Here is a 12,069-nt window from a genome sequence, read left to right as displayed (position 1 = left end):
TGAAGTCTCCAAATACATGCACTTGTGCGCTAGTAGTAGGAAACGGCTGTATCTATGCTGTCAGAGACTTTGTTCATTAGGGCACAGTCCTGGGTCGAGGGAGAGCGGTAGAGAAAATAAAAGTAACTAGTATTACGTTGCATGTTAAGTCTAAAGCACATAAAGGCTTAATCGTCCGATTCTAGTTTAGTTTTTCTAGTCAAGGGGAGGGTGTTTCGAACATAGACTCCAAGCCCGTGCATATGTCTGTCAGAGTTCTTATGGCAGAGTGGGAGATATCCGGGCATGTTAAAGTAGTTAGAGGGGATGGAGGAGTGTAGGGTAGTCTCACTTAGTGCTAAGATATCCAGGGTGTTTGTTAGAAGAAATGCTTCAACATCATTTAAATTAGTTCTAAGTCCACGGATGTTAGTAAATGCAAGCCTCAAGGGAGGAGGCAATTTGGTTTTCTTTCGTTTCATAGATATCTTTCTAGTTAGAATTCTTTCTAGAAAGATATGAGGTACGTCCGAGTAGGGTCATATGTAGGTTGTCAATCTTGATGATTGAATGTTTCTGAAGAGCAAACTTGATTAGAACAGCACACACAGGTTGTCAGCCTGTGTCGTTAACCACATCCTTTCTTTAGTATCATATAATATTGTACAATAACAGCTCCAGCTCTCCTTAACACTGCCCCAGTATAATAATACATAAATAAAATGCCAAGTCGCCAGCAAGAAAGAAAACATTTAACAATTTTTTTTGTAAAATGTATGCAATTTGTTTGTTCATTGTTTCGAGACCAATCGTTATTTCTCAGTTTGTGATTTTCATGATATCTTTGTTGGAAAGGTTTTTCTCAACGTAATATCAAACAGGATTGTGAGAGTTACATATGTGTGTATTTAAATATGTGTATAAATAAAAAAACATTGTTTTTGCCTGTTCGTCTAACGATAAAACATCTATTTTTTATGTTTTACTTCAGTTAGTTTTCAGAGATCAAGAAAGCACACGTTTGGGTCTAGCTAATTAAAGTAAAACCAAAGAAAGTTATTATTATAGAAAAAAAACCCTAATACATAATTAATGCAACCACCTCCAATGATAGCATTAATTTTATATTAGGGATTTTTCCACAATAATACTGTGGAGTATTCATAGATCTAACATAGTCAGGTTGTCGACTATAAAAAGCACATTTAACAATGCTTTATAAAATATAGTTTCAGCGTTCATTGCCAGACAAAAAATAAAACATTTTTCTTAGTTCCTGGTCTTTATGGTAATTTTGTTGCAAAGGATTCTCTCGATGCAATATCAGAGAAGGGTAGTGACAATTTTTTTAAAAGATTCTTCCGACATATCAAAGAAGGTAAGAGTTGGCTGCCTGACAAAGGAATACTTATGTGTCTGTCTCTGCAGACATTAATGCTCTCTTTGAATCCAGACCCCACAAATTTCAATTAAACTGCCACTTTCTGAGGCTGCAATTTTTCCATTTGCAGAAGACCTCTGCATTGACCTATCTTATGACGATGGTTATGTGGTTAACGGCACAGGCTGACAACCTGAGTGTGCTGTTCTAATCAAGTTTGTTCTTCAGAAACATTCAATCAGCAAGATTGGCATCAGCAGCAGCATCATCATCTTACATTAAGGAATGTATTGGATGTATTTTTTTTTTTGAAATTGACCAACCTATCTTTGGACAGGCTTTTATTTATCCTCCTTTCTCTCAAGTCCGTTCTTATGACTTCCCCTCATGTTTTTCTTGATCTTCCCCTGCTGACGACAATACTACTTAACTGTTCTACATGAAGTAACACAAGAACTTTCATCCCTCCTTTCAATAAGAAGCTAGTTATTACCAGCAAACCCTAACTGATATTCGTTGTATTGTCCAACGAGTTCTAACAGTTAACAACAATATTAGTTAATGAACTTCTAACTTTTACTCTTTATGAGCGTCGTTCCAAAAGTAATGCATCCTATTTTTTAACTAAAAAAACAGATTGAAGAGCTACGAAGACGGGAGTGGTACCATTAAAACAAGCGACTTTTAGTGATCCAGAATTTATTTCTCTACATAGTCACCATCATTCGCAATGCACTTTTACCAGCGATGGGGTGGTGGCCATGCAATGGGGCCCAAAATAGCTTTTTCCTCTCAAACTGCTGCACTTTGGAATTCCCTTCCCGGGCCCCTGCTTCCCTGATTGTAATGACATGTAAGAATTCAAATGTAATGTGAACAAACATCTCGCTGCCCAACTCCCTAAATAGTATCCCTGCAAATCTTGTCTTAAATAGTAGCCCCTCATGACTAAGTGGCTCGATAATAAAAAAAAAATCAATAAAGCATCTCTGCTTCTGATATAAGTCTATGATAGGGGTTGCAGTCTCATACCGTCAATATTTGCAACAGAGCGATGAAACTTTCAAGTAATGAATGCATGAGTCATCATAACAAGGCAATTTGCAATCCCCTCTGATCCCTTCGAGCAGAATAAAAAATAGGTGGCATTACTTTCGGAACGCCCCTCGTATTCTAACTCATAGTAAACACTGTTATGTATACTTGTATTCAATTAATAGCTTTATTAGGAACATGTACAAGTTTTGATTGTGAATAGTCCGAAAAATGTTGCCCATTCGAAGAGCTGTTGGAAATGACTTAGGCACATTTAATAAACTTTTAGTTGTACACCATAGTAAAGATTTTGATAAGCTACTTCTTTTACTCTAATTCATTAACCTTTTATGACTTGGGGGAACTAATTCGTTCACTCGTAAATAAATGAATATAATGGCATAAGTAAAGTTGGAATTTATTCAAACACCTTGTACTTATTAATTCAGTATCTGGGTAGATGCCAGATACCTCCAGATTGAAACTGTCCATTGCTTACATTCAGCATGCCGCCATCTGTCTCAGAAAGTGGAGGATTTCGTTTGTTGTCATAGATACACTTATTTCAATCACTATGGATACTAATAAAGGTAAGTTTATGAAATGCAAAAATTCTCAGTGGTAGTTTAACTATTGAACTTCATAATTTTTTCAGTTTGAAGACAATCATAGTATCATTACCTTTTAAACTAACTAAAATTAACAATAACTATTCTACATCATAATTCAAGTCATAAAGGGTTAATACAATATTTTTAACTCATAAAGATTTTTTGTTGAAATAAATTCAATTCCATTCGTACCTTCAGTACAGTTGCCTCTTTGCTGACATTCATTAGGACAAAGTCCTTTTGTTATCTGCTCCGGAAGTTTGGGAAAATCTTCACCATCTTCAGGTTTTTGCCAGAATGAGATATTCCGCTGTATTTCCGACAAACAATCTTCTTTCAAATTGTCCTGAGCAGCCAGACTCCACAGCACATTTCCAGTTAACTGCGAAAGATGAGAATGTACAAATAATTGAAAAAAGAAACAGTAAAAAATGAATTCCATTTTTAAATGAAATCGAGCAAACTAGTAGACGTATCTAATGTTGATTATCATACGATATCAACTACGTAATACATTATATAACTCCACATCATCAACACCTATAGCATCTACCCAACTTCAGTCCCGCGAGGGCCATAGGAGCCATTTTCTGTTATCATAATGGTTGCACTCCTATAATCTATATATCTATAAAAGTGAAATTGTCTCTCTGTCTGTGTTTCTGTGTGTACACATTTCCCTACCAAACTACTCTGTCAATTTTCAGTCTACAAACTCGAGATTTGACATAAAGGGTATTGAAGTTTGGGAAAATCGTTTTAATCGGTTTTCGGCGAGAAATTTGGCTGTCAAGGAGTCAAAGTTCAACGATTTGATCTTTGAAAACTCTACCAAACTCCTCCGTCAATTTTTGGGTCTAAACACTTGAAATTTTAGATGTAGGTTATTTGAACATGGTTCAAACTTTTTAATTTGATTTGAGTCCAAAACAGTAAATGTTAAGGGGTAAAAATTGGGGTCAAAGTTTAAAAAAATTTAACCTTTGCAGTCTCTACCAAATTACTCAGACAATTTTTGGTCTAAACATTTGAAATTTTACATAAAGTGTATCCAGACATAGGGCAAGATTTTTAATTGGTTGTTGGCCGAAAATTTGACTGCCTAGTGGTCAAAGTTTAAAAGATTTGACCCTTGCAGTCTCTAGCAAACTAATCAGCCAATTTTGGGTCTAAATATTTGAAATTTTAGAGAAAGGATATTCAGCAAGTTTTTAATCAGTTTGGGGCGAAAATTTGGCTGCTAAGAGGTCAAAGTTGAAATAGTTGACCTTTGCAGACTCTACCAAACTCCTTCGCCAATTTTGGGTTTAAACACTTGAAATTTTAGATGTAGACATGAGTCAAACTTTTTACTATATATATACATATGCACATAAAGTTATGAACAGTAAATAGGGCCCAAGCAAAGCCGCGCTGAACTGCTAGTTATAACTAGGGCTGTGACAAGAAAATATTCTTTTCATTCTTTTGACTCTCGGGTGTATATCCGACACAGTTAGACACACTTAATCAACCGAGAACCACATCCGTCTATATAAAAACATATAAGATATTAACAGATATATACTCAAAGTTCAAAAGCAATGAAAAGAATATGCAGTTGTCACAACTCTAGTATAACTAAAGTAGTTTAATAAAATTATTGCAGGATATTTTCCTTTTAATTCAGAGACATGTAATAGTTTGATTGTATTTAAAATGTGAATAGAAACGTACACATAGTTTAAAAAAAAATATAATGTAAAAATTAATATGAGATGTGCTGTTTATTTCAGTATAAATTCAAATTTAAATTAATAGTTTAATTGTATCTGACTGTAACCACGACAATTGACATAGTTCAAAATAGATAATTATTATTAAGTATTCAAATACTTTTTGTTGTTGGCACTCTTTGAAATTTCTCTGAATTTTATTAGAGATGACAAGTGATGATCAGTCAACCGAGTTTTAACACAAATTATTGCAAATCCTACTCGTGTTTTCATAATTAGGTTGACTAGAAAGTTCTTGCAGAATTTTTAATTTTGATTTCAAATGATGTATTTTTAAAATAAGTTTTCCTTATAATACCTTTATTTTATATGTCTTTTCAAAGAGCGTTTTTTCAGTTAAATTACATTCGTTTTAAAATAATTGTATCTTTTCTCTGAAGGTTTTCTTTGGAAACTAATTTTTTTGCTATAACCAAATCTTTACATGGTTTACAATTTTGCTGTATATAAAAATATTAGATTACTGACATTTTTATCAGAATATATTGTAAAACTATGTAAGATAAAAAAAAAAAGATATCATTTGAACGATCCATTAAAAGACGAATTCATAATACTGTGACACTATCGGAGTTTAGTTTTTATTTTACCATAACCAAATCGAGGTCATAATAAATCAAAATATACAATGTATATAAGCATATCGTTGATAGTTTCTGACTTTAAGCTGGACACACACACACACACACACACACACACACACACACACACACTTACACATAACTTTTCTTTATGTATTCTTTTGTTATGCTAAACATGGGTTCATCAACATTTGTTTCTCTAAGGCATTTTCCTATATATTTTTATAACAAAATACATGCCAAAATATACTTTAGTTCTGGGATTGCGTTATGTTTGAAAAGTTTATGTTTTCATTGTTTTAATTTGGTTTGGTTATTTTTGTTTTACGGCATATCAACCATTTTCAGGTTATTTAATGCCGAATACAGTGATTTTGAAGAAAAAATTTTTTAATAGACTATATTTGTTGTTTTCAAGTCGGTTTCTATTTAACCCATAGTTGGGACCCTAACAAGTACTACCACTCCGAGTCAGAGTGGACCTGGGAGCAATAAAATTAAAGGGTGGCTCCACACTCCCAAAAGCCCGCAAGCTGGGCCCTCACCACTGGATATAGATTAAGGACCTGTTCTAATTTGGATCCGAAATAAATATATTCATGCCAATACTATAGTGGAAGTGAAGAAAACGAAAATAAAAAATAGTCTCGTCTGAATAAATTTTCGATATGTTAGGCTGTTTGCTATTTGGGTCTGATTATGAAAATTCGGCAAGACAACTTTATATGTTAGATATATATGTTAGTGATGGAAGTACAGAAAAAGGAGACTCACCATCAGATCCTGTGTGCAGGAATCAATGATTTCAATAAAATCTACATTTTTTACAACCATACATTCTTTACCAGCCACAGATTTGTAAATAAAATCTTTGCATTTACGTTCCGCCGCAGAAAAATTAAATGTTGGAATTGGAGGCTGTACAAAAAAAAAAACAACGAATTTGTTATTTTTTTATCATTTTTTTTCAAATTATCACAAATAAGATAAGAAAATAAGAATAAGAAAAAATTTAAATAAAATTTAAATAAAAATAAGAAAAAATTTAAATAAAATTTAAATAAAAATAAGAAAAAATTTAAATAAAATTTAAGAAAAAATTTAAATAAAATTTAAATAGAAAAGAAAAAATTTAAACAAAATTAAAATAAATATAAGAAAATAATTAAATAAAATTTAAATAAAAATAAGAAAAAATTTAAATAAAAATAAGAAAAAATTTAAATAAAATTTAAATAAAAAAGAAAAAATTTAAATAAAAATTAGAAAAATTTAAATAAAATTAAAATAAAGATAAGAAAAATATTAAATAAAATTTAAATAAAGATGAGAAAAATTAAAATAAAATAGTGAGGTACACCTAGGCTTGACCAGGGGATCATTCGATCTGTAGTCGAGTGTTCTATCAGTGAGTTATATCTCCAGATGGCAATAAATCCAATTTTTTTTTTTAAAGAAGAAATAGTTTGTGAAGATTTAATTATTTTCCTTGGCTGGTGTAACGTAAAATATTTCTTTTTTTATCCATAAGAGAGAAAGACTGTTTTTAAGATCGATTTTTTTGATTTTCAAAAATTTGAGTTATAAACATATGTAGGAAAAAGTTGAACTAAGAGATTGGGATAAAATGGCATTAACAACTTTACTAGAGAAAATTAAATGCAATTAATCGAAAATTTCAAAATTAATTCTATTTGTATTTTTTCTCTGGCTTATTCATAAATTATTACTTTTATTCAACTTATATTTAAATTGGGGTTTTCTTAATATCTGTAAACATTCAGAAAAAGAATTACCCTTTTCACAGAATGCTAAATTGGTGTCAAATGACTATGGATCAAATTTAATGCAAATCTGAAATATTTTAATTGTGCCACTATGATCCCCCCAACACCCTTCAAAATACTCTAAGGAAACCAAAATGTAAATAAATATTTATTAATTTATGTCTAATACCTGGTGGGTTTCATCTATTGAGCTTGAAGATTACTTACACCGGAGAGTATCATCTATGCATGAAGTATTATTTCCACATCTTTGCTGGTGATCTACAAACAAGCCTCTCCCTCTTGGATAGGATCCAAAAAAGAGTCTTCAATCTAATAGGTTCCACTTTGTCAACTAAGCTCCAACTCCTGTCCCATCACTGCAATGTTGTATCTCTGTGCCTGTTTTACAAATATTTTAATGGAATATCCTTCCTTCAACCTGCTTCTTTGACTGTACTGATAAGCAGAAGTTTAAATGTAACGTAAACCAACATCTTGTTAATCTTTCCTAGGCAGCAGGCTCCCAAATAGTAATCCCTCATGTCCAAGTGGCGATATGCCTTGTTAGGTGTGAATGACAGAAAAAAAAAAAAAACCTCAGAAACAAAATATCTGAATTTTCTATGTCTTTCTACCCATTGTATGAAGCTAAATGAAGTTAAATATAGTCCATATTATCAACCCTTACACCTAGCACCCGTGTTCAAAAAGTTTAGAAGAAAATATTATGCATAAAAACATATAAGCTATACACATACTTCACTTTGTATAGATATAATTGTGCATCATATAGTATAATTAATTAATGAAACATTCAAATCTTAATTTCACAATATATATATATATTGCTATTTTCATGGAAAGTGTTCGACTGAGCTCCAATCTGTGCCCCTCCCCCCTTTCATAAAAACACTCGTCTAGTCAAAATCACTATCAATAAATTCTCCCACTCTCTATCGGTCCATCCATCCATCCATCCATCCAAAGTCTTGAGCCCCTGGGGGGGGGGGGACATAGGCCATCCACAACTTTTGTAGATGCTTTTGTAGCGAGGAGTTCTTTTTACAGGGTGAGGGTGCTGGCCCCATGCCCAACCTTCCCAGAAGGTACATACAGCGCCTAGCCTTCCCAAATGGTCACCCATCTGGCACTGACCAGGCTCAACATTGTTTACCTTCAGTGATCTGGCGAGAACCGGTGTGTCAATGTGATTGTGCCGTACACTCTCTATTGGCGCCTAAACTTAAATATGGATTCCATGAACAAAACTTAGAACTGCCCATCTGTGGAACTCTGTTCCGCTAGTTTGCTTTTCAGCTGACTACAATATTGCTGTCTTCAAGTTCAATGTAAACAAGTTCTTACTGAACCGTTCTCATAAATAATCTGATTATAATAAATTTCCACCACAAACAATTACTACGCTACTGTCCCAATGACTATGATACACACATTAACCTTTATCCTCGAGTAGTCTCCGGACCTTGATATTGTGTAACCCCTTTGTAAAAAGAAAAAAGAAAATTTTGACTGATTTAACTTGACTCTTCTGTAGGTGTCTCTTGTCATACTCAAGAATCCTATCAAACTCGGGAACCTATACGGAATTTAAAACGGAACCCTTTATTTAATCTATGAGAATAAACTGCTCTCGTTCCATGAATCATGACTTTTGATCTATAAACTTAAAAGTTGGCATATAGGGTATTCAGACATGTGAAAAACTTTTTAATCGGTTTTCACTAGGCAAAAAAAGCTGTTAAGAGTTCAAAATTGAAAGAAAAATGGTACTTGGGAGATCATCGGATTTTTATCTGAATTTAACGTTACATTTAATACTGGGCAACGCCGGGTACATCTTCTAGTATGCCATAAAACAATCAATACAACGCAAAAGTGCCAACAATACTCGATACACATGTGAATGGTAGCTTTATTCTAGAGATATAATTACCTTGGAAACATAAGTCTTATTGTAAGCAAATTCAACTTGTGGTTGTTTGGTGATGCATTTCTTAGGAGCTTCGGCTGTTTCGATCAATATATCAGTGATGTCATCGCCTAAAAAGAGAAAAAAAAGCGCAAAATGGATTAAGCTTTCATTAAAATCTTCATATATGTTCCCCATTTTCCAGTACTTATCTAGTTTACGACCCAATGTCCAGCAACTTCACTTGGGCATCTTATGTACACAGCTGGAAGATGGCAAAACAATTAACCAGTCAACTGTCAAGTTTCAAGATAAGCGTGAAATAAAGAAAACCTATTTAAACCGAAAACGATTTTCAACATGAAATCCACCCCTTTTCCCCATGTTAAAAAATAAAAATCTATACATAATACGTAGAAAGAGGAGGGGGGCTGCGTTTTGAATTAATCGTCCAACAGTTTTTTGCTTTAGCGTCTTTTGATTGCTTACAAAACCTGTTGGAAGATGCTGACGTGAAGTTGCTGGGGATTGGCTCGTAAACCGGATAAGTAACCAGTTCCAAAACAAGTTCCATACATTGGATTCAATAAATTTATAAAGTTGAGTTTTTTTATCGCTCTGACATCGATATTAAAAGTTTACTTTTTTATTTAAAAATTATTATAACGAACTATTTAATATACTCAGTCATGACTATGCGAGCGACTACATGAAGGTGGACTAATTTGCATATTCCTTTATAAAACGAGCGTTAATTAATCATTAATTCACTCTTTCTGTTTTCTGATTAGATGATTGATTTCATTCAACTATTATTCTGAATTCTATTTATGCATAGTTTCTACATTCAGCATAATTATGTAGAATTTATGATGAAAACGTACACATGACACGAAATGTTTTTATATATATTTATGTATATATGAAAAAGTTGAGTCTTTTTCTTGCGATGACATTGATATTAAAGGCCTATTTTTTTTTCAAGTGACCTTGTCAATGTATGTATGGGAAAGTCTCTATCACACTCCTCTTTGAATATTTGGTTTGCAAAGTTAAAATTTAATATATAGGGTAGTTGAACCTATAACACACTTTTGATTTGATTACAACAATTGCGGAATTTCCATGAACAGATTTTTCTTTCCAAGAATTATATGTCTGTGTAACACATCATCTCTGCAGACTTACAACCAGGTCGTCTTCAAATCATAATTACTTTAATCGTTATCTTTGAGTGACTTTTGGCCTTGATAAGTGGTGAATCATTAGTAAACTAGAAAAAAACTAAAAGAAATGGAACAATTTACCGAACATTCTTCTCCGTCTCTTGCTTTTAATTCCTTTGATTGGTTGAGTACAATCAAGAATATCAGCATCAAAGCCGCATTTCTCATCCTCATCTTCCATACATTGACAATACTGCACTGATGACTTTTGCAAATCTGATGTTGGACAATATCCATTGTACAAAGTATCATTCTCGTCCACTCTGAAAAAGAGAAAGCAATTATATATATATATATATATATATATATATTATACACACACACACACATATGTATATACACACACACACGCACATACATATATATATATATAACTACTTAATTTACTCACATAAAATTAATATACGAAAGTATAGATTTATGCGTAAACTTTAAATACGAAAGTATAGATTTATGCGTAAACTTTAAGTATTTACTTCAGAAGTGCTCAATACGTAGGTAGAGCTAGTTAGTAATTTATAAAATATATATAGTGATTAAGTTACACTGAATATTCCACGTTTCATCCACTCTAGGACTCTAGCGCATAAGCCTGAAGAGTCCTAGAGTGGCTGAAACGCGGAATATTCAGAGTAGCTTAATCGCCGTATATATTTTATAAATTACTAATATATATATATATATATATATATATATATTATATATATATATATATATATATATAAAATCAAATTTTCGTCATTCAATGAATTTAAAAATTTATGACGTGAAATGTTTAAGTTTCAGATCAAAATATTTTTATTATTCTATGTAAAACAAAGAATACATTAGAAATATTTTAACTCGTTATCCTATAGAATTTCGATGTCTACCATCTCTTCAGAGGAGAAAATATTAGCAAATAGTTATAATGGTTTACACCTTATTTGCTAAAGTCAGTGAGACATGGAAAATCACAATTAAAAATTGATTAAGTAATTAAAAGTTATAGGGTAAGGGAAGTTAAAGAAAAAGATATCAAAGTTAACATCCAAATTGCATAGTAAAATCCGAAGTGAATGTCTTTGAAAGCAGTGTGGTCAAATGATCTCTATCTTGTATATCGAGCAATTCTTATTTAGGTGGGATAATAGTTATAGAATATTACCGCCAGTAATATCTTGTAAATCTTATAATCACAGGTTTCCATACCAGCTGATTGTTGGATAATTTTATTCTGAAGTGTATATATATATATATATATATATATATATATATATATATATATATATATATATATTTAAATAAGGGGGTTGTCACCAACAATGTGTATTTTTTAACATTATTTTATTATTCCGTATCTTGGTTTTTCATTTTCATTTTTCTTAACAATATGAAACAATATTCAAACAAAATAAAATGGTTACTCAGAATGAAATATTGATTTTGTAGGACAAAACTTGACTTGACTTAATTTTATGTATGAGATGACTGAATGAAACTAAGAGTTAAAAAAAGTAATAATAAAAATAATAATAAATATTCGTTCAAACTCCTTCTTGAAAACTCTCAACTTCAACTGTAATCTTCATCGACCGTTCCCAGTCTCTCTCTCTCTCTCTTTCTTAACTGTCCAAAAAAGACTGCCCTGTGCTTTCCCCTTTCTTCTTTTTCACAACAGTTATTGTCCTCATATGCAAATTACTGCCATATGTATATTAATAAACTGTCTATAGACGAAAAATTTTCTTTTCTCTTTCCTTTCTTGATTTCGTCACCCAACGGGACAGACAAAGACGCTGT

At 32.1% G+C, this 12,069-nt stretch overlaps 1 protein-coding gene across 1 annotated transcript in view; it reads right to left on the bottom strand.

Annotated features, from left to right (window-relative positions):
- Positions 1-12,069, bottom strand: part of LOC145284085 (uncharacterized) — a 473,693-nt gene that overhangs the window by 327,033 nt on the left and 134,591 nt on the right. Inside the window, exons 35-38 of the mRNA XM_080133151.1 lie at positions 10,369-10,550; positions 9,086-9,192; positions 6,137-6,280; positions 3,199-3,388 (exon numbers count right to left, since the gene is read on the bottom strand). Of these exons, the coding sequence (XP_079989277.1) occupies positions 3,199-3,388; positions 6,137-6,280; positions 9,086-9,192; positions 10,369-10,550 (623 nt within the window). The remainder of the gene's footprint in view (positions 1-3,198; positions 3,389-6,136; positions 6,281-9,085; positions 9,193-10,368; positions 10,551-12,069) is intronic.

The sequence above is a fragment of the Euprymna scolopes genome, chromosome 8 (genome assembly GCF_053919585.1).
Source record: "Euprymna scolopes isolate OS-2025 chromosome 8, ASM5391958v1, whole genome shotgun sequence".
NCBI classification, from domain to species: Eukaryota; Metazoa; Mollusca; class Cephalopoda; order Sepiida; family Sepiolidae; genus Euprymna; species Euprymna scolopes.
Note: the sequence above shows the minus strand (reverse complement) of the source record. Positions and strands in the feature narration are given on the sequence as shown.